The 22,034-nt window shown below is 33.2% G+C and overlaps 1 protein-coding gene across 1 annotated transcript in view; it reads right to left on the reverse strand.

Annotated features, from left to right (window-relative positions):
• Positions 1 to 6,003: 6,003 nt before the first annotated feature.
• LOC150101089 (cytochrome c oxidase subunit 5B, mitochondrial-like) overlaps positions 6,004 to 22,034 on the reverse strand; it is a 67,892-nt gene continuing 51,861 nt past the window's right edge. The window contains exon 4 of the mRNA XM_090402082.1: positions 6,004 to 6,290. Within this exon, the coding sequence (XP_090258208.1) occupies positions 6,166 to 6,290 (125 nt within the window). The 3' untranslated portion in view covers positions 6,004 to 6,165. The remainder of the gene's footprint in view (positions 6,291 to 22,034) is intronic.

Genomic DNA, 22,034 nt, shown 5'->3' on the forward strand with positions numbered 1-22,034 from the left:
TACGCGACCCCGAGTATATAGGTATACAAATCAAACATTTACTGATAATAAATCATAAAGAAATTTATTTTAAAACAATTCTTTGGTATACATATAATTTTACCATTTACATAAAGAATTACAAACAATAGCCTCAAATATGAATTAATTTTTGGTCGCCGCGTTCAGAAACCTTTTACTGTTGCCAAATTTTTCGTGACCCCCCCCCCCCCCCCCACACACACACACATTCGTTTACGCGACACACGATTTAAGAAGCTCTGGTCTAAGAGGCGTTAAGTGTCGTCCTAAAAGTCTGTGAGGAACGAAATCGCCGTAGTCTGAGAAAGCCTGTGCGAACAAACAGAACTTCCTGTGTGCAGTAATTGACCAAACCATTTAAAGAAGAAGTCCGACCCATATCTCACTGAACTATGGGAGGAGTATTGAAGATGATCAGTATTGGCAGTCCCATGCCTATACGAAAACCACTGATTTCCGCGAAGAACCGGAAAGTCCTCTACGGTGGTGTCAGGAACGCTGTGAATGGACAGTGGAAGACTAGAAAAAAGTCATGTGGTTCAACGACTCACGGAACACCTTGTTCTGTAGTCAGAGGTTGGAAGTGTCATGAAGCAATAAGCTTGCCTTGTAAACACAACTCAAAAGTTCTGGAGGTGGTGTTATGGTGTAGGGATTGTTCTGTTGTTACGGAACGGGTCCCCTGATATTGCTTGAAGGTCGAGTGTCCTCCAAGGAATATCTGTACAATGTTGCCGATAAGTCCATCCTGCAATGTTTGACTTTTTATCCAGCAGATGACGATCGTTTCATTGACGAAAATGCTACTATCCATCGAGCAAGAATTGTTCAGCAGAGGGTGATTCAACGAACAAGACAGCGACTTCCACCATCTTCCCTGTCCAAATCTAAACTCCATTGAGAATGTATGAGGCATATTAGATTAGAAAAACAGATCCGGGAGCAAAGTCCTCTTCCGTCAAATCTGAGCCAGTTAAGGGCCTATGTGGTGAAAGCCTGGTATGTTGTAGACGTAAATGCAATCCAACACCTTGTGGAATCTATGCCCAAACAGCATACGTAGTATAATTCGAGCTAAAAGAGATCCAACACGGTATTAAATAAAAGTTTCTAATTCTGTGTACAAACCTGTATACTCAGTGAACTACTGGTTGATCGTATTTGCATCAAACATACTGAGATTTTCGCATCATTGTATTGATAATGTCAGCTGCAATATCTTCTTATTGCAGCTGACATTATCAGCTGACATTATCAGCTGCAATATTATCAGCTGACATGTTGATGAAACCCTCAACATGTCAGCTGATATTGCACACAGCGAATTCTCCGTGATGTCCTCTTTTACCAATCTCACAACACAGATGGACCACTGATGTGGTAGCTTATAACAGCTCTCTCGAAGGTCTTTGGTTTTCCGCACGTGCCATTCACTGCTATACAGTACTCCGGTCAGCTAAGGTATGTATATTTTATATGGCAGTGTAGGTCATATACAATGACAGACCATAAATTTCATTCTAAAACAAATAAATACACTACTTTCCATATATTATATTAAGGAAGAAAGAGAAAAATAACGATAACTCAAAAACTATTTATTCATCAACATTAACAGAATGCTTGTTCCAATTATTTTTAATAGAATTTGTGTTGAAAGGATGTTTTTGAACTCTAAACATTCTTTGTATTATATATATACTTTTTTTCATAAAATGAAAGCAACGATTGGAATCATTTGCTTTTATTTTATAAAATGGCAATATGAATATTCGACTTTATATAGATCGTCACTTGATATGTATATCCTCAAGGAGCCTCTGTGGCTTATTCAGTAATGATGCCCTTTGATTAGGAAAAACCTAGGTTTAAGTCAATCTAGGATGCAATTTTTATAGAGGCTTTTCAACTGTAGGTGAAGTAGCAATCTCGTACAGAGATCGTGAGTTTCTTCTCCTGGAAACTTCTATTTTTTATTCCGAAAAGGAGGTAAAACTGATCTGAAAATATACTCAGTTACTAAATATAATCCAGTGGTTGCAGTGCTATACTTGTTTCTCTGACTGTACTTCTAAACAAGCACGCAGAATAGTATGATAGTACAATTGTATAAAATCTTACACATCGGTGTTCTAATGCATTAACTTCAGTCCAACTAGATCTTGGTTTTCCCTTTTCTCTCTCTCTGGCATCAAACACCTACCTTTCAAACTAATACCAAATTCTTTCTAATTTTTAATGATCCTGTCATTGATGCCAACTGTTCATTGTAATTTTCTTCAGAACTCTCATGTCTCATATAGTCTCCAATAATCGCTCAGGCGTTTTAATTCTAAACCTTGCTTATATTACACTATAAATTAAACCAGCTTTGTTTATTTTATAGTCTTCTTTCATATTTAGTTTCTCATCTTTGCTGAAATTTGTATCTAAGTAGCTGATACATTTTACTTGTTCTATACATTCTCCACTCGTTCTTTCAATAGTGGTTATCTCCATTGTTACATAAGAATTTTACATTCGACTATCTGCATATTCTATATAATATCAACCTCACACCATTGTAAGGTATATGATTAAGGTGTTGCCTTAATCATATACGCTGACAGCTTTTTCATCCATATTTCGGCCCTGTGAATTATGTTGTGCAGTCACTATTAAAATTCTTATACCTTCACATTTGATCATTTCTGTTAGAACATTATCTACTCCTGTATTCAGGAGTAGATAATGTTCTAACGGAACCGACTGTCACCTTTAGAATCTATGATTCTTCTTTCTTCCATTTCTAAGTTTTTTCAATAACCACCAATACATTTTTTCCACCTCCATGATATTTATCATCCTTCTCATCTTTCCCATGATTTTAATTATTTTAAGGCATATCTTTCTTATTACATTCTCTAACAGCACCAACCTTACTTGTCACGACAAGTAAAATTCACTTATGACAAGTTCAGATTATTCAATTAGCCATGAAATTGATCTTCCTACCGTCACAAACAGCTTGGCACATTTCGTTCAGATTTTACCACTTAAGGTCAAGTTTTGGTTTTTTGACTTATGGGCCACCCTGTGTGTGTGTGTATTAACCACCCTTCAATTATTTGAATTAACCTCTCAAACTGGTTTTCCACAGCACTCTGATAATTGCATAACAGTTGTGATACACTGGCCTCACAGCCTTAGTTGAACCACAGATAAACAGGCTCCTTAGAGAAAGATTGCATGAACAAAGTTTCAAAACACACATTGTTCAAATCTTAGTGGATCTAATTGGATTATTGCAATCCTATTATAAGAAATATTACTCGATGTTAATTCAGTTATTTTGTGTGTGCACATTTTTACTAAAATCTGCAAGAATGTTAATTATAATTACACCATGCCAATTTACAATTCTTAATCTGCAGTGTTAGCCTTGCTCATTTACCCATCCTTAAATTGTGCTGGTGACATATTCAGCAGAAACAGTCTGAATGAACCACATTCTATGTAAATATTCCAGCACGTATTATATATTTAAGTTTTTTCACTTGGTTAAACTATAAATTTAAGATGCCAAGAAATTATATTCTTCGTTTAATCTTGGATAAAGATTAAACAAAGATTAAATATAATCTTTAATCTTTAAAAAGAAGATTAAAGCAAACTTTAATCTTTATCCAAGATTAAAGTTTGCTTACACTTGGATAAAGGATTAAACCAAGAAAATAATTTCTTGGCATCTTTAATTTATAGGATGTATTATAATTTAATATCAACTTACATGTAACAAAAAAGCAAATCAGCAAATATGTCTCAACATTTTGTCGAATAATTTTACTCATGTAATATTAGAAATGACATTTTAAAAAAAAAAAAATCTTTTTTCTTGACCGAACTATTAATAGAGGTTCTTTCTACATGTCATGTTATTTGTAAAGCAAAAGTTGTAAATAATATAACTTTTGCTTTACAAAAGTTATATTATTTATAACTTTTGTAAAATATAATTTATTTTAAAAAAGTAAATTATTTCTGCTACTATATGACTGCTTCAAATTTTTGCTCACTAAACTTGGCTATCTCTCTCTCAGAAATTATTAACAGGACTAGCTTGAATACTTCAGATGCATGTTACTTCACCAAATTTACTTGGCTACTACAATTCATATCAGTTCAAAGCACCAATGAACTGATGCCCAGGATGTTCAGTTTATTGCAGAATTGCAAAACTAGATTCTATGGGACTACAGTAGACATTCAAAACCTACTAGATGTACAAGCACACGCACAGAATGCAATAACTATATTGTTTGAATACAGCATATTGATAAAAAAATGAGTGTGTGATAGCCTTATCAGAGATTTGGCAAACAATTTAATATTATGTACTACATCTCACTTTAAAGTGTGAATTGAGACGTAGTATAATTGTATATTGTGAATTTTCGGCTTCACCTAACTTGTTTAAAAAAATTGGCACTAATTCTCAGCTCACAATTCCTAATGAAAGCTACACATCACCAACTCCTCTATTTGCATATAAATGCAAATAGAGGAGTTTGTGATGTGTACTCTTATATGCATTTATCTGTATATAAGATTTCAAATTTACAAGAATAAATCAAAAAATAAAGGCAATTTGCACATGAGAATAATGCAGCTCATCAAAATTCAAGGTTGTCATACTTACTATGTAGTTAAACAAGTTTAAGTATGTCCTCAAGTTGTCAGTGCTCATAATCAAAAGGGCATGTCAACTCAACTTTCAAATTGCATCATGAGTAAACAATGTGCTATTCGATTTCTGCACTGAACAGAACAAATTTTGCTTGACAAAAATCATTCAGAACATAAATTTTGCAACAGCAAAGAGTGTTCATTGAGTTAATGCTCTTACAACAAAATATATTATGTTACTGTTTTTGCCAAAGTGATTAACATCAGCTTTGAATTTGCTTATTTGACCATGCATAATGATCAGAAATATCAGTTTACTAGGTGGGTCCTTAAACAGCTCAGATGAACACAAACTGAAGCACATAGAACTGTACACTGTTTTTGTAGCAGAATGCCAAAGGGAAGATACTACTATAGAAGACAAAATGAGTGCACCATGATTAAAAAAAAAAAAAAAAAAAAAAAAAACATCACATCCCAACCAAAAAATTCATTCCATCTTTTGACAAAATCTTAGAATTTCAATAAGCCTAATTCTGGAACATTATCAGAAATATGGGCAGAATGTCACATTGCAACATATCATTTGATTCTCAAAGAAAAAATAAATAAAGCCTACTTATCATAATAAATATAAAAGAGTACTACCAAAAGATGTTCTTTGTGATATTGATCAACCTCCATTAGATGATATAACCATTGAAATGATTCAAGATCTTGCATTAATAATCCTGCCAACCCATCCTACATCAGAACCAAGACCCAAGTGATTATCAATCACTTTTCTGTTCCTTTAAAATATGCAATGGATGGATGTTGATTTTTGTACAATGAAGTCAAAAAAAGTGGTTTTGCTGGCTGCAGGAACTACCAAAAACATTCTCAGATGGCATTAAGAATGCTTGTGGATCAATTTAACATGCAGTTCAAAAGTGTGGGAAAGGAGTAATAAAATACTAAAAGTTTGTGCATTTCACTTTTCTAGATTTAATACGAAACGGCTTTCTTTCACTTTTTAATTTATCCTCAATTTATGATACAAACATTTCAGGCACCAAAAAAATGTGTAATTGCACTCATTCTTTTGTTCAAGCTTTTCAGAAAAACAAAACCAACCAAGCAATCTGACCTCTTAAAAGACATTATCACTAAAACCATTGTGGGTTTTATTTTAGAATAAATTCAAATTATGTTGTAGGGTTATGAAAGTTGCAGATGTAAAAAAAAGTGGTGTTATAGAGAAAATTGAACATTAAAAAAGTTCATTTAAAAAAAAAATTCCACTGACATTCAGAAAAAGCAGTCAAGTCACAATGATAATGGCATAATACTTTTTTTTTATATTTATTATGGTTTAAGTATCCATACATCATTCTATACCTTGAAACATGAAAAGGTTCGTTATAAGATCATATTTTTTATTTACTAACAGTTTGCATCTATACAATTCTAGAATGTGGCATAATGTTTTACAAAAATCTACATTATATTGCTTACAATGGCATCATCATCATGCACTAGCTTAAACCAATAGCCACACTGACAACGTTTAGATTCTCCTTCATACAACCACATCCAATTAACATGTGTGGATTCCTCTTCACCTAAAAGAAGCAGTTCAAGTAAAAATATCAACTCAATCCAAACAATATCCTGATATTCTGTTAATTTCAATTCATAACAGCAATTTCAATGGAAATCTCTAAATATAATTCAAATAATTTTTTCTCATGTTATTTAACATGCTTTCGTAAAATAAAACAAATTTTATGATGTTTTGTTTCTGTTAGGAAGACAGACATTTTTCATAGGTGGTGTGTGTGTGGAGGTAGTAATCACTCTGAGCTCCTAAATTTTTGATTTACATATTATATTATAAATGCAGAAATTATTCAACTCCATTGAATTATGCATAACGAATCAACTTAAAAAAGTTTAATGAATGTAAAGTTTAATGAATTTTATTTTTTCTGGCATGAGTACAAAATGTATGAGAAAAAATGAAGGTAAGTCCAGAGAAAGAGAATTTGGACAAGAAAGTTTGATTGTGTGATAATTATTTGATAATATTAAGTTTATTTGTAAGCACCGTTTAGATATAGATGAAACAAGGCAAATAGTACAGACAGCACTATTCCAGACTGACTTAAGTGGAAACTTTAGGCGGGATCACTGAAGAATATCAAATTAATTAAATGTGATATGAATTAAATGCAGAAATCATTTCACTGCAGCAAATTACAGAGAAATGATAAATATAGTAGGTGATCTGGTAGAAGATAAGTGTTCCAAGTATTGAAAGCAACAAATCAGAGACAGATAATACTAGTGATGATAATAGTGATACCAAGTAAAGGGGATAAAAATCTCTTATTGTTTTTCAGCCAGTATGCGAAACTCTAAGATCGAAAACTACGATCTAAACGTTTCATGCCTTTCATACTTATCAACCTCACCAGAAAATAAAAAAAAATAAAAAAAAATAGCCGTTTGGCTTTTCATCTTAGTTATAATAGTGATACCGATTTAGGTGAATATATTTGGCTTTTAGTGGATGAATCCTATGTGAAGAAGGATTTTAATAGTCAGGAACCCTTGCTTGATTGAAGATTAAAATTTATGGTGATTCTACAATAAGAGGTTGGAAATATTTTTTGCAGGTGAGATTACAAATATGTTTGTCTGTGGGTAGAGTGATCAATGTTTACTTGAATGGGAAAAGTTTTAAAGCTGGGATTACTTTAAAAAAAAGCTGAGAGTTACAAATGTTAAATTTATTCATATAATGCCCAAATTAGATAGCAAGGAATCCATAATCAGAGCAAAGAATCCATTGCCCTGACTGCAGATATTCTAAGTTATACAAAGCATATGACTATGGCTTTATTAATATACTGGATCAGTTTTTAAATAATTGAAAATAGTTTGGTGATGGTGGTATCCACCTAAATACTGATGAATCAACAGAAAGGCCAGAAATTCCATAGCATTTTTAAAAGACTTAGAAACAATACCAAAAGGATTTTTATGGCAATTGAGTAGATTTGAAATGTATTCCAAGTAATATTAATAAGGAGGCTGCAAATCATGTTAATTGGAAGGAAAATCAAACATTAACTGTACCTTGAATGGTATCATGTTCTTATATATGTCAAATTATTAACAGGAGAAAAGAAGTTGCATATGTGAGGATTTCTATATCATGACTTACATGATGTTCATGACATCTAAGTGCATATTGATAATTATAATGTTCAAAAGAGAGTGAACAGGTGAGAGGGAAAGTCATAATAGGAGATTTTAATATGGGAGATATGAAGCGAGAATGAAAGAGATGAAATAATAGATCTGGTAACAAATTTATGGAAAAACTTCACAATAGTTATCTAAAGCAACATATACGAGAACCTACTAAAGGGTATAAGATTTTTGATTTCATAAACAACAACAAGGAATTAATAGACTATATTAACTACTCAGAATCTCCAACAGTGATTGTTTGACCATGGAAGGAGAATTAAGATTCATTAATTATTCATAAATTTGTGAATTCATAAATTCATTCACACTGCTTGCACTCAACATCCAATGGCAATCATTCCAATCATGCACCACCCTATGAGAGAAAAGTCTAGCTAACCCCCCCCCATCTTAGCAGCATTCATTCTCAGCTTCCAAGGATGTCCTCTTGTCATTTCTCCACCCTCCATAAATTGAAAAATTCTATCAATAAATCATTCCATCAGAGTTAAACTTTATACAAGAACTCCAGTGTATTCTAGATGAGATCACGAGTGACCATGTTCTCATAACTGGGGATATGAATACTGACTTGCTGAGATATAGTAGCTCCTCTCAATATCCCCATCAGAAAATTCAATGGTAGTGTATCATGCCTAATCCCATATTTGGGAGAACTTTAAGTAGCAACAAAATTCAAGCAGCAGTTCTGCATCAACCTCTCATGGATGACTTTTTAATCAGTATTAAAATACAATTGCAGCACAAAGACAATACAACCAAAAATATCTCTTAACAATTAACTATAGAGTATTGAAACATAACTTGAGCACTCTCTTGGGAAGAGGTAATGATGGAAACAAATATTGATAACTCATATCATAAATTGGTTAATATATTAAACAGTAAAATACAAGACTCAAAGTTAATAAAATAGACAAAATGAAAGAAACTAAGCACTGGATTACACAGGAAATCAGACACTACACAAAAATTAGAGATAAAGTGTATAAAAAGCTTAAAATATTATAAACCACACAATATTATAAACACAGCTTCAAGTACTATAGGAATCCAATACACTATAAATTAAAAGAAAGTGAAACATACCACAGAAACGAATTCCTAAAATGCCAAGGAATCTCCAGAAAATAATGGAAGTTTGTGAATACATTCATTGGCAAAGATATACGTGAACAAATCCTGCCCACACTTACAGATATCAATGAGAATGAAGAAAACAAAGACAGAGGATCAGATGAAGAATTCAATAGTCACTTTGTCACAGTCAGTGAAAGCATTCTAAGGAATACCCACTCTTCTGAACTGCACTCCAGAAAGGATTGATAATTCAACATACCTTTTCCCCACTTATGAAAACAAAATCAAAAAAGTGTTATAGATGGCCTAATAATAACCACCAAATAATCTTCGAAATACAATGGCATTAACACTAGCACTGTAAAAGAATGTCAAATATATATATTACAGAACCCCTAATGCATATTTTTAACTTATCATTGATGACAGGTATGTTTCCATCAGATTTTAAGAAGGCCATAGTAGTAATAGTACCAATTTAAAAAAAGGGAAACAAAAATAACTTGAAAAATTACAGACCGATCTCTGTTCTACCAGTCTTTTCAAAAATATTATAGAAATTGGTAAAATTTAGACTGACAAAATTTTTGGACAAAAATATCTTTTCAAAAAAGTAATTCAGGTTCAGAGAAAAGTTTAGCACAGAATATGCTTTGCTGAACTCTACAAACACAGTTTATACCTCCCTAGATGACCATAAACTGATATTAGCAGTACTTTTAGATCTACACAAAGCTTTTGACACTGTATCCCATGAAAATTTAATTTTAAAAAAATAGTAATCATAGGATACAAGGTACCCTAAGTTGGTTCAAAAATTATTCAACTGGTAGATCGCAAACTAAACATAAACAAAAGCAATAGCAGTTTCCAAAATGATTGACTCTGGTGTACCACAAGGATCAGTCTTAGGACCGATTTTATTTAAAATTTATATCATCGATGATTTTTGCAATCTTAAACTAAACAGTGAATTAAACACTTTTGCAGATGAAACAGTCCTAATCTTCTCTTCAGACACAGCCAAACAAATGCAAACCACAGTGAATGCTGATCTTTTAAAAGTAACAAATTGGTTCCAGACAAATAAACTCAATCTGAATGTCTCAAAAACTAAATATGTAAATTTTAATTCACGAAATACAGCAAGTGAAATAAACTCTGCAGCACATTTATTTTTACATGATTAGAACTGCAGAACAAATTCATATTGCAACTATATAGAAATAGAAGAAGTCAATGTAATAACTTATTTGGGATAAAAATTAATAGCAATTTAAGTTGGAAACTGCACATCACTGAAGTCATAAATAAAGAGAAGATTATGTTAAACAGACTTGACTTTTAAATATAGATTCTTAAATTTAAATATGTTAAAAATATTATAATCGGCATGAATTCAAAGCCCACTACAATATGGTATTTTAAGTTGTGAAGGAATCTATTGTACTACACTGAAACCTCTAGTTTTGACTTAGAATAAAGTAATTCAAATCTTAACCAAAAACAAATACAAGGATACTGCCATGTGCAATAAATACATCATACTAAACATACAATGCCTTAAATATTTATACATAAAAGAAATAATGAACATAAATATTAAATGATGTTTTCTTTAGTAGACATAAGTGCATAAAATATAATAGTTTCTAAATCAAATAAAGAAGCCATATGCAAACATACTTATTTAGCACCAAAAATATTCAACACACTACCTTTATCAATAAGAAATGAAACCAACTCAAACTAATACAAAACACTAATCAAAGAATTTTTTTTTTCAAATTAATTGAAATTATTAGGTTTCAGGTAATGGTTTCTAGCATGTCTATGTTCAAAGATCCAGGCTCATGTGCAAAATGTAAAATTTAAATACTATTTATCTACTTTGTTTTATTTTGTCTCTAAACCTAATTAATGTTGCATGCAACTTTCTTTCGGTATATATATTAGCATGTTATTCTTCTCTGTATATATAGTGCTTGGTTACATATAAACAATCCCTGTGAATAATGTGCATCATGCCATGAAATGAGTCGTGTTTGTAGCTGGTACAAATTAGAAGAATATGATGCTCCCAAAATCAGTGCAACTGTTGACAAATTGGGTCAATAATCAATGATACAATATACTAAGATGGAAGTGCAGAGAGTCAACTGTAAGTGGTGGGTTTGTCCCCCTAAGGGGACAAACCCACCACTTACAGTTTAGATGTCAATTTAATATTAGATTATTGATCTTAGATTTACTCATCAAGGTTTTTGATGGATATCAAAAAATCAGAGGTACACGGAGAAGATTGACATGTGTAAAGGCATTGTGTACCATGATAGTTATGAGAATCAGTTGGTTAGTTGTAATCTAATGAATTTACCTAACAGGAGACAGAGGAGATTTAAATGGAGTTTATAAGTTAGTTCAAGGAACATGAAGACAGGTATAATGCATTTTTGGTTGAACCAGTCTTTATTGGATGACATAGCATAAAGATAGTGAAGAAAAGCAAACAGATATACAAAGTTGTTTTTAAGGAAGAAAATCTGGAACGGCTGTTATCAATGGGTTACAGACGGGGGTCCAGAAATATCACGTAAATCGTGATATGAAATCGGTCACGAAAAAAATTTACTCACCCATAATATGAATTTTGTCAGGTGTGTGTGCATGATTGAGTGTGCGCACATGCATGCATGCACACACATGTATATACAGTGCAAATGAGTTTGGAGAGGAATACAAATGTCTCTTCCACTTTTTATCTATCCATCTCAATAATGGACAAGTTTCCCCTCAATCTGATATATCTATAGAAATATAGATATTTCTATAGAAATGTAGTGAGTCTTCTTCTTCTATAGATATAAAAGAAAACTCACTACTGAAGTCTTTCATTTCCTTAACTAATTTTTGTTTAATGACATCAGCAACGACTGACACAAATTCTTCATATTTCATGTCATTTTGATACAGTTCTACTATCGAGACTATGAGGTTTTTAGTTAGAACCCATCTTTCTTTGAAAAATAGTCAGAGGAATGTTATCCAGGTGATTTCTGGTAAAGTCTCTGTTACAGCATTTTTTGTGAAAATTGAATATCTCATGAATCCCAAGTAACTCCGACTTTAAATGGCTTCAAAAATCTTGTATTAATCTTGAGATTCTGTCAGCATTTCAAGGATATTTTTATACATTACAAAATGCAACTTAGCCTTTGTAGCACACTGCCACTTGATTTCTTTGAGCCATTTGTCTTAGAAAAGATGCATTAATTGATGACACAACAGAACTATTTTCTCCAGTATTTTTAATGCTTTCCCTTACCTTTGCCTTTAATTTTGCACTAATTCCCAAACCTAAAAAAGTGTAGTTTGCATTTCCCATCATACGTTGTGCATAATGATGGTGAATTTATAAAACAACCATATACAATAATTCAATAGGAATACAAATAATGAAACACGAAAACAACTAAAAATGGTCAAGACAAGCAAAGGAGACAGACTAACATTTCATGATGTTAATAATATGATCTGGTCTCTAATTAATCTTTGCAAGACTAGTTTTGCAAGTTGTTTCTTAAATAACACTATTAAAAATAAAAAAGCTTTTCCATCATGTAAAAATATTCAGGTATATAATTACTCCAAGCCAATTCGTGTTGTGAAAATAAGCTTATGCTAATACTCCATTACAATGCATATTTACTTAACAGTTAAAGAGAATGCTGGGAAAATAAGCATATAAATTTGCTTTATTTCATATTACAGTTGGCAATGAAACAAATAAAAATTGGCCTCTTAAATTATATATATAATAGACAGTATCTTTGTGTGAATAACTTTTCACAGGGAGGACAAAGTCTGTCTGCAAAGAAATTAACATTAAATTATCCTGGTTGAATATAAATCTTAATTGTTATATTCACTGGATGCTGTGGAGAGCAAATAACTTGATAGTGAATAAAATGATGTTTTGAAATGAAATAAGAAATATATAAATTATGCAAAGAAAATGGAGAAATATAGTTTGAATACATTTAGAATGAGGTTAAAGATTCAATTGTCACTTCTCTCTAATAACTCCTTTGGTGAGTGGATTTCTAGAAACCTTGCTACAGATGTGGCAAATTTATGTAATTAATTTATGTAACCTTCGATTTTACCTTCAACCAACTTTTTCACTACTTTAACCGCTACTCTGGAGATGCTCATTGGCCTGTAATTTGGTACTTCTGTTTTGGTGCCACCTTTCATTTGTAACTTTTAACCCTTGTAACCTTTCCAGAGTCAAGACAAACAACTTCATCAGAGGCACTGCCAATTCTCTTGCACATTCTCATAATACATGGGCCATCATGCCATCCTTCGTCCTTCCATACTCAGTCTTTGTCTTACTCACTACATAAAAAAATCTCTTGGATTTGCTTTGGCCTGCTTAGCTAATTTTCTCTCCATCTGAATTGTCTTTTTTTTTTTTACCATACTAGTGTAAAATTTTATATACAAATTTTTATGATATATAATAAGTATAAATTTATTTTTTTGATTGTGTTTATTCCTCTAATGAACTTATACCCTTTCTTTAAATTTTGACTTATGTTGTATTATTTGTATTTTTTACTTGTTACTTCTTCAACTCTAAAATTTTGTCCTATACAATTCTTACAGACTCTATCCTTATTATTACCTCTAACCCTTGGCTGCTATTAGTGTATTGCCCACGTGTGCAAAACTCTATAGACAAAGGAAATACCTCTGGCTAGAGCCAATTCCTTTGTTAGAATACTAGTGTTAACCTTGTTTCAAATTTCGGAAAATTTATTTGTTTACGCTACACCACCAAAATTCTATAGATAAGAGAAATTTCTTTATCTAAGAGCAAACACCTGGTACGGCACACGATCCTGTATCCTTTTCTTCTCTATTTCTAACCACAGTAATCGAATATATTCTTATTTTGCAGTGCAGTCGTGACTATCCCCAATATATTTACACATAGGTTCTCTTTATGAGTGGTGCATTGAGATTAGTGATGAGGCAAGTTATTTGGTTGACAAGAAAAATTTTTATTCATTACTAATAAAGCAAGTTACAATTATTTTTATAGACACTAACTTAACTAATGTTGGTATGAAAGGTAAATAAGATAACTCGACGTAACATGGACATTCTAATTCCCTTACAACATGAAATATTATCAAATACTATTAAAATGGGATGTCCTTCTAATTACTTAACACTCCTAGATTATTTTCACACAATTATTTGTTCAAGAACTACCCGACAATGACAAACTAAATTATTTTCACACTGCACTTTTCCAAGTTTTCTGACTCAGATCAATTATTCCCTATTCATGGTTTAACTCCTAAAGTCCTACAACACTTCATAAATCACAATTCTAATTAGTCCCTTTTACCGTTACAATCTAACTTTCTTTGTATACAAAAATTGAAAAGTTCTTACTTTACCGAGGTGTCGGGATCTCACTGGCTTATACTTGCAATCATCAATCGGAATTATACAGCTCGCGGTTTCTTCATCTAGTCCATTTTCGACGAGATCAGCAGGCTGATACTTTCCTTAGGTTCTTGCTTCTGGAAGGTAGATATGCGAATATGATCACGATTCATTGCCTGCGATGTTCACAAAGCACTGCTGCCGATGCTGGTCCAAGAGGTTCCGCATTTCCTTCTTGGCCTATGCTGACTTTCCACTGGCCGCATAGCCGCTCTCATTCATCTCATCCAGACCCCACTGGAACTTCCTTTCTCTGGGAACAACTGGAACAGATAAAAGGCAAAAGCCAAAAGGCAAAAGCCTCGTTTTCATGTCACAAAAAACTATATACCCGCTCGATGACTTTCACACGGCACCTTCATTTCTCTACACTCTGTTCCAACACTTCTCCTTCTTGTCCACGAGAGACCCCCGCATGCAACTTAGACCTTTGCGTACGTGATGGCCTCAGGTCATGATTTAATCTTCTTATCTTGTCTGGGATTTTAACCTAATGTTCACATACTAACACATACTTCACCCATTCCTAAATTGCTTCCCTTCCCACCCTTTTTTTTTTCACATAAGACAATTGACAGTACAATATTCAGCAAATTTCAAATCAAGGATGTTATTATCATTTCATTTACATTCAATTTCTTTTTATTAATATACAAGTATTACATCAAGAATTTAGATACCTGTTAAATCTGAATGAAAGGTAATACATTATAAATTCTCTTTCATTCAAGATTTAACACTAGCCACTCTTCTTGCCTGCACTTTGTACTGTTCATGAGCATGCTGATCACCTTATTCTTTATATTCCCTCCACAATATTTTCTTTTCTTTTTTTTTTTTTGCTCCTCCTACTTTATATCTCTACTCATCCACCTAATTCCTACTTGGTTTATCTCCTGATCTTGGGTATGCAGTCTGATACTACTTCTCAAACAATCCCTGACCACATCCCATGCACTACTCATTCTTTCCTTATAACTTCTTAAGCCATGGTACTGCTCTAAGCCACGTCTCAAGTTTGTCATAATTACCAACTTCCTTCATAGTGGAGAATTTATGGAGACACAAAAAATTATTATTATTATTATTATTACATGACACCTCCAGGGAGTCCAAGGACTCATTGATGGAGGGCACCTACTCACTCCACCAACTACACTAACAACATACAGACAATCACAAACATCCATGCCCACAGCGGGATTCGAACCCGCAGCCTTTTGGCTGGAGAGCGGATACACTAACCACTCGGCCAGCCTGGCTGGCCAAGTGGTTAGTGTATGTTACAAATGTTATGATTACTTTACTTACAATTAAGAAAATAATATTCTATGTTTCAACCTCTGTATTGAGGTCATCATCAAGGAAACATATGTACAGGACACAAGCTACATGACACTACACAAAAGTAAGATGAATCTAAATGCTTTGTTAATCAATTTACCCTAGCCTGACCTCTGGTGAAAAAATAAAATAAACTTTTCATATATATATGAAATCAGTATAATAATATACAGATGATAAATAAAAGTTTTATAGCAGAACTACATGGCATGGATGTTTGTGATTGTGAGTGGAAATGTTAGTGGTGGTAGTTGACGGTAGATGGCGTTAGTGTAGTTGCGGTCAGTTGGTGAATTGATTTGTTGCTCTACAACTTAAAGTTGTAGAGAGCAACAAATCAATGCACCTGCTCTACAACTTAGAGAGTTGTAGAGGAGGTGCGCCCCTGATGAGTCTTTGGAGGTGTCAAATAGTAATATATGGGATGAGCAGTGTCATTTATGAATCAGTATGCCAACAGCTAACAAGCTGAAAGACTGCATTCTTGAATTATGCATGGTGTTTTAGTAGTTCAGTGGTTTTCTTCTCCTACTGAAATGGCAGATTTTAAGGAGCAAAGAATCTGCATCAAATTTTGCTTCAACCTAAAAATTTTGCTACAACCCACTGAATGCTTAAGGAAGCATTTGCTATGAGTCAAAGCAAAACGTTTTGTACAAACACTTCAAGGATAAATATCTGTCAATGATAATGAGCTCTGGACAATAACACCAGAAAACATCACAAAAGTACACAAAGGTATTCTTAAAGATCGTAGGCGAACTATTCATGATGTCTATGAAATCATACAACTGTCAAGGATCGATAAATGGTTTTTTTTGGACATTTTGAAGACAAGACACATTGATGCAAAAATATGTGCTAAGACTGCTGAGCAATGACTGGAAAGAATATTGCAATTGCTGTCTGCAGAAAGCTCAAGGATCAAACCTGAGATGACCCCAACTTTATCTCCAAGGTGATAGCTGGTGATGATTCATGGGTTTATAGTTATGACCATGAGATAAAGCAGTAGTCATGACAATGGAAGTTGCCAAATTCACTGTGGCTGAAAAAAGTGCATCATGTTGGCAGCAATGTCAAGTCAATTTATCATTTTTTTGACATTCAAAAGGGTAATTTTTATTAATGTCAAATTCTTCGAATTTTGCATAGAATCTCATATGGGTCACATTATGAAGGAAAGTGGTATATTAAACCTGATATCAAATTGGAGATGTTCATCTCAGCTCTTGACTTCATGCAGATTTTATACTTCTAAAATCAAGTACCAGCTGAAAGATTACCCGACTAAGCTACAATATCTGCAATAACAAATTTGGTATGAAAATCAGCAATGAAAATAGGCAGAAACATCAATATACAATTGATGTTGGATATTTCCATATGGAAATAACAGAATTAGCAAAGTTGGTATGGTAAGAAGACTGATGAATTAATTTATACAGAATAAAAAAGCTATTAGGAAAAAACTAAACCAGCTGTCTACAAGACAATGTTCAAACCAATTTTAACTTATGGATCTGGGAGCAGGGATTAGAAATTTCACACTCGATTAGAGATTGGGGCTTGCAGATATAAATTAATTTGGAAGAAAATTGTTGATAATAAGTTAGTAATGATACAACTTTTTCATGCAGTGCTATCATAATATCCTGTACACTCCATGAGGGTACATAATTAGGAATTTGAGAGTTATTTATGTATATGAGAAAGATACTAAGTGAAATTAAAAGCCTTAAGAAAACATCTGAATTACTAGAAAAATCTAAAAGAACATATATTCTCTCTCTATCACAAAGGCTTGTGGTTGAAGGAATCATAAAACGCATATTTATATAGACAAATTGGACTGTACTGGTTGTAAATAGTTCATGATTTGGTCAAAAACTAATCAGGAGGAGACAAACATATCACTCATACAGTGTATCCTATCTCTATGCCATAAAGAGGTCTAACACCAGATTGTCTTCCCTTCAGGCAACATAATAGTGTAGGTGAGAGAGGATAATGGACCAGCTGATTAAGAAGCCTTTTAAATGTGTCGCCATCATATTCAATCCTGTAAGTTTGGTGACCTGTTGCAATCTTGTAAATTGACCAGGTATTATTACTTTTGCAGTGTGTGTGTGTGTGTGCATTTTATTTTATTTATTTATTTTTTTTTTGTATCATTACTGTAAATGACTAGCTGATCAGTTTTGTATTCTGGGGAAAAAAAATTTTCTGAGAGAAAAGCTGTGCTGTTTCTACCTTAAAGTCATTGTTCCTGTCTGATAAAGACCTTCATAAAATTCACCCCATCATCAAAGATAGGATTTGAACCTAGCTCTCTTTCCCAAATAAGTGACGCACAACAATTCTACCACGAAATATGCCCTTTATATGTGGACATACTATATGGCAGAAATATATCCAATAATATGCAATACAAAGTAAGCAAAATTACCTTGTATTACATCTCTAGTCAATCATAGAAAATAAACAAGAATCTAATAGTATCTAATAGAGCTTTTCAAAGTGTGGGTCACAAAATCAATTTAGTGGGGGTCACGACAGCATTTTTTTAATGAAATAGAATAGAAAATAATATTATTATTAAACCTCCAGGGAGTAAAGGAATCATTGATGGAGGTCATACTTCCAAAGATGTCATATCTTTTTTAAACTCATTCACACTAGATGCACTCACTACTTCAACAGGCAAACTGTTCCACTCACTCATGATGATGAGAAAAAAAAATATAGCTCTTACCCCTTTCTTAACTGCATGCAAACTTTCACTGATGCCTCTCTTGTCCTCTCCCCACTTTCCTTATAATGAAAAATATTATTGACCAATATCCTATAATGTCCTCTCAAATATTAAGACTTCTGTCTACCAGCATCTGAGGTCCACATACTCAATCTACTCTTGTAATCTACATTCCATAATTCTGATATCATCTTTGTTTTCAGCAACTTCTTTATCCCTTCGGAATCCAAATCTGCACACAGTAGTCCAGTTGCAGTTGTATCAAGGCCTTGTAGAGAAGTAAAATGATCCCATATCCTTTCAATATCAATGTTTGTTTCAACATCTGAGTTGCATTTGCAATTTTTGTTATATGACCTCTGAACTTTAATTTTGTATCCATGATAACTCCAAAATCTCTAGCCTCATCAACTACTTCAAGTATAATCCAACATATAATATGCTATCAGATATCGCATCATGCCAAAATGCATAACTTTATACTTATTAACAATAAACTGACAGCCATTTTTGTTTGTCCATACTTCAAAGCCTATTCAAAATCACCCTATAAATGCTGTATCAGTAGCATCTCCGATTGCCCTGCCTATCTTTGCATCATCAGCAAGCAACTGAAAATCTCTCATCAGCTCCTTTCCAATACCATTAATGCATAGATTAAACCTATGATCCAAGTACCGATCCATGTGGCACACCACAGGTCACCTTAAATCCAGCAGATTCACATCCCCAATATACCACTTTCTGATACCTGTCTTTAGCAACCCACTTATCCAAGCCAATAGTTTTTTTCAAATCCCATATTCTCTACTTTTTGCAACAGCCTTCCATGTGGTATTCTATCAAATGCCTTAGCAAAGTTGAACAGTATCAGAGTGTACCCATTCCCTTTATCTAACTCTGGTGTAACATTATTATAAAATAAGTAAATTGTTCAGACATGACTATGTCTGAGCAATTTACTCATTTTATAGCTTATATTTTATATTTTGCAAGGAAAAGCCATGCTGTTCCTTGCAAAGTATATTTGTTCCACTCATTTCTGAATGCAAGTTTTTATCAACTTCTCTAAAATCTTTACAATTACTTCAGAGATACTGGATAGGTCAACAGATATATCAATCTTTGCATCACCTTTGTATAATCAAATGATCATACATTCTTTCCATTAATTTGGGATTTTTCCTGACTAGGCACTTGACATCTTTGTATAATTTGAGTCTGCTAAGACTCAAGCCATTCATTCACTCAAGCATTGCTAAGACATTCTTTTAGCACACATGCTGACAGCTCATCTGTCCTAATTTTGAATTCTTATTCAAGTTATGAAACAGCTCTAGAACCTCATTCTCATGCACCTCTCTCTCTTCATCAAATGTAGTGTTAGAACTGTGCACTATGTTACATACAACAGGTTGATAGATCTTGAAGTGAGCACTCATTATTTGAACTACCTCATCTACTTCTGATAAAAGGGTACCATCTGCATTAAGTAAAGTTTTTTTGTTGCCTTTAGAGTGTCAATTTCTTTTCATACTCCAACTTAGCTTTCTGTACAATCTGGCTTGAGCTTTATATATTTCATAAGTCCTCTCACTCTTATTCTCAAGATATTCCTTCTACATTATCTTTCTATGGATCTCATGTTTAATAGAAATGCACAACCATTTCATTCCCATTCTATTTGTTTTTCAAACTCTAGGAACACATTCAGATACCGCATCATTTAAGCATCTTTTCAAAGCTTCCCCAGTGCACTGCTAATATTCCTCCCATTCAACAACTGATACCATGGAACCAAAGATAGTATTCTCCTTTTGTCATAATTTCGAGATTTGTAGTTCAATATATAACATGTCCTGATTAGAACATTCATATAGTTGGCCACTCCCCAGGTCAGTATGACATGGTCACTGTTACTATCTAGTGGCAAAATAGTCACATCCTTAACTGAGACATCTTCTGACACTACGATCAAATCAATGCTCTTTGTCCTTGAGATGCTTCTTTCATATGTTGCTTGAGAAAGTTGTTATGGAACAGTTCAATAAATTCTCCTTCATTCTTATGAGTTTTCTCTAATACCAGATCAATAGTCGGATAATCTAAGTCCCCCTATAAGAATTAGTGATCTGAGTAATTTGGATATGCATTTCTTCATTCTCAACAAATGAACTCCCAGATAACATCCCACTCATATTTCATGCTGTCAACCTCCACTTCACACCAGATAATCTCAAAATCAGTACTACACAGGAAATTATTACCATCAATGCTTTCATGTGTTTCTATCCTAACTAGACTCAACTCATCTGATAACATTAGTAGTATGTCTCATCCTCTCCTACCTATCATTCCTAAAAATGCTATATCCTTTGAACTCGATTCCAGTTACAACATCTGACTCTGAGATGTCAGGTTTCACCAATGTCAGGCCCCAACAATATTCACCAAAGCAACAAACTCAACAATTCTGTTTCTGATGCTCCTGGCATATGTGTACAGACATAAGTTACCTCCTCACTTTTTCTTATACTTAAACCTACAGTGTGCTTGACCTAATTGGGCAACTTTCTCTTTTTCCTTCTCACACACATCAAAACGCCTGAATCCAAAGTGTTGTCTATCTATTCAGCAGATTCACAACCATGATCACTGTCATCTCCATCATCTACACATCCCAGCTGAACTTACACATCCTCGGCATTTCTCCCAAGATGACCTAGTTTCCCTGACTCTCTGAATTAGGTCTCATTCCAATAAATAATTTCTCAAGACACCAGATGCCAAATCCATTCAAGTGCAGGTCATCCATCCTTCTTATACAAATCTTTTCTACCATTAAACTTACTCCACACATCCAGAAACTCACTCATTTTTTCTACATAGTCTGTGCAGTGAATCATTTGCTATTGTTATCCTTCAATTAACTCATTATTCTATATCATTATTCTTTACATATTCTATCTCAGTAATAAACTAACAATTTTTACTTTTTCACCTTTCTTTCTCACTTCTTCCATCAAGTCTCTCATAACCTCTCTCATACTAAATTTGTCGCGTAAATCATTAGTTCTGACAAGCACTACCATCTCTTTTTCTTTTCTTTTCTGTTTTTCTATTGCCTATGTTACATCTTTTATTTTAGCTCATGAGAAGCTCAATGTAATGACTCCATCAAGTGCAAATTTAATTATCAAATCACTAACCTAGTTGTACAACTTTGCTTTCTTAGCTTTTAAATGACTTACCTTATTAGATATATGAAGAGCCAAAGGCTTCAATTCGGCGACATACAACATGTTTAAGTTAAGGGATATTACATCCTATATCATTTCTTAGCCGAATAAGAAACTCAAAGAGTTTCATGCTGAATATAGTAGAA

The sequence above is a fragment of the Typopeltis vanoorti genome, chromosome 12, assembly GCF_054136105.1.
Source record: "Typopeltis vanoorti isolate ZY-2024b chromosome 12, IOZ_Tvanoo_1.0, whole genome shotgun sequence".
NCBI classification, from domain to species: domain Eukaryota; kingdom Metazoa; phylum Arthropoda; class Arachnida; order Uropygi; family Thelyphonidae; genus Typopeltis; species Typopeltis vanoorti.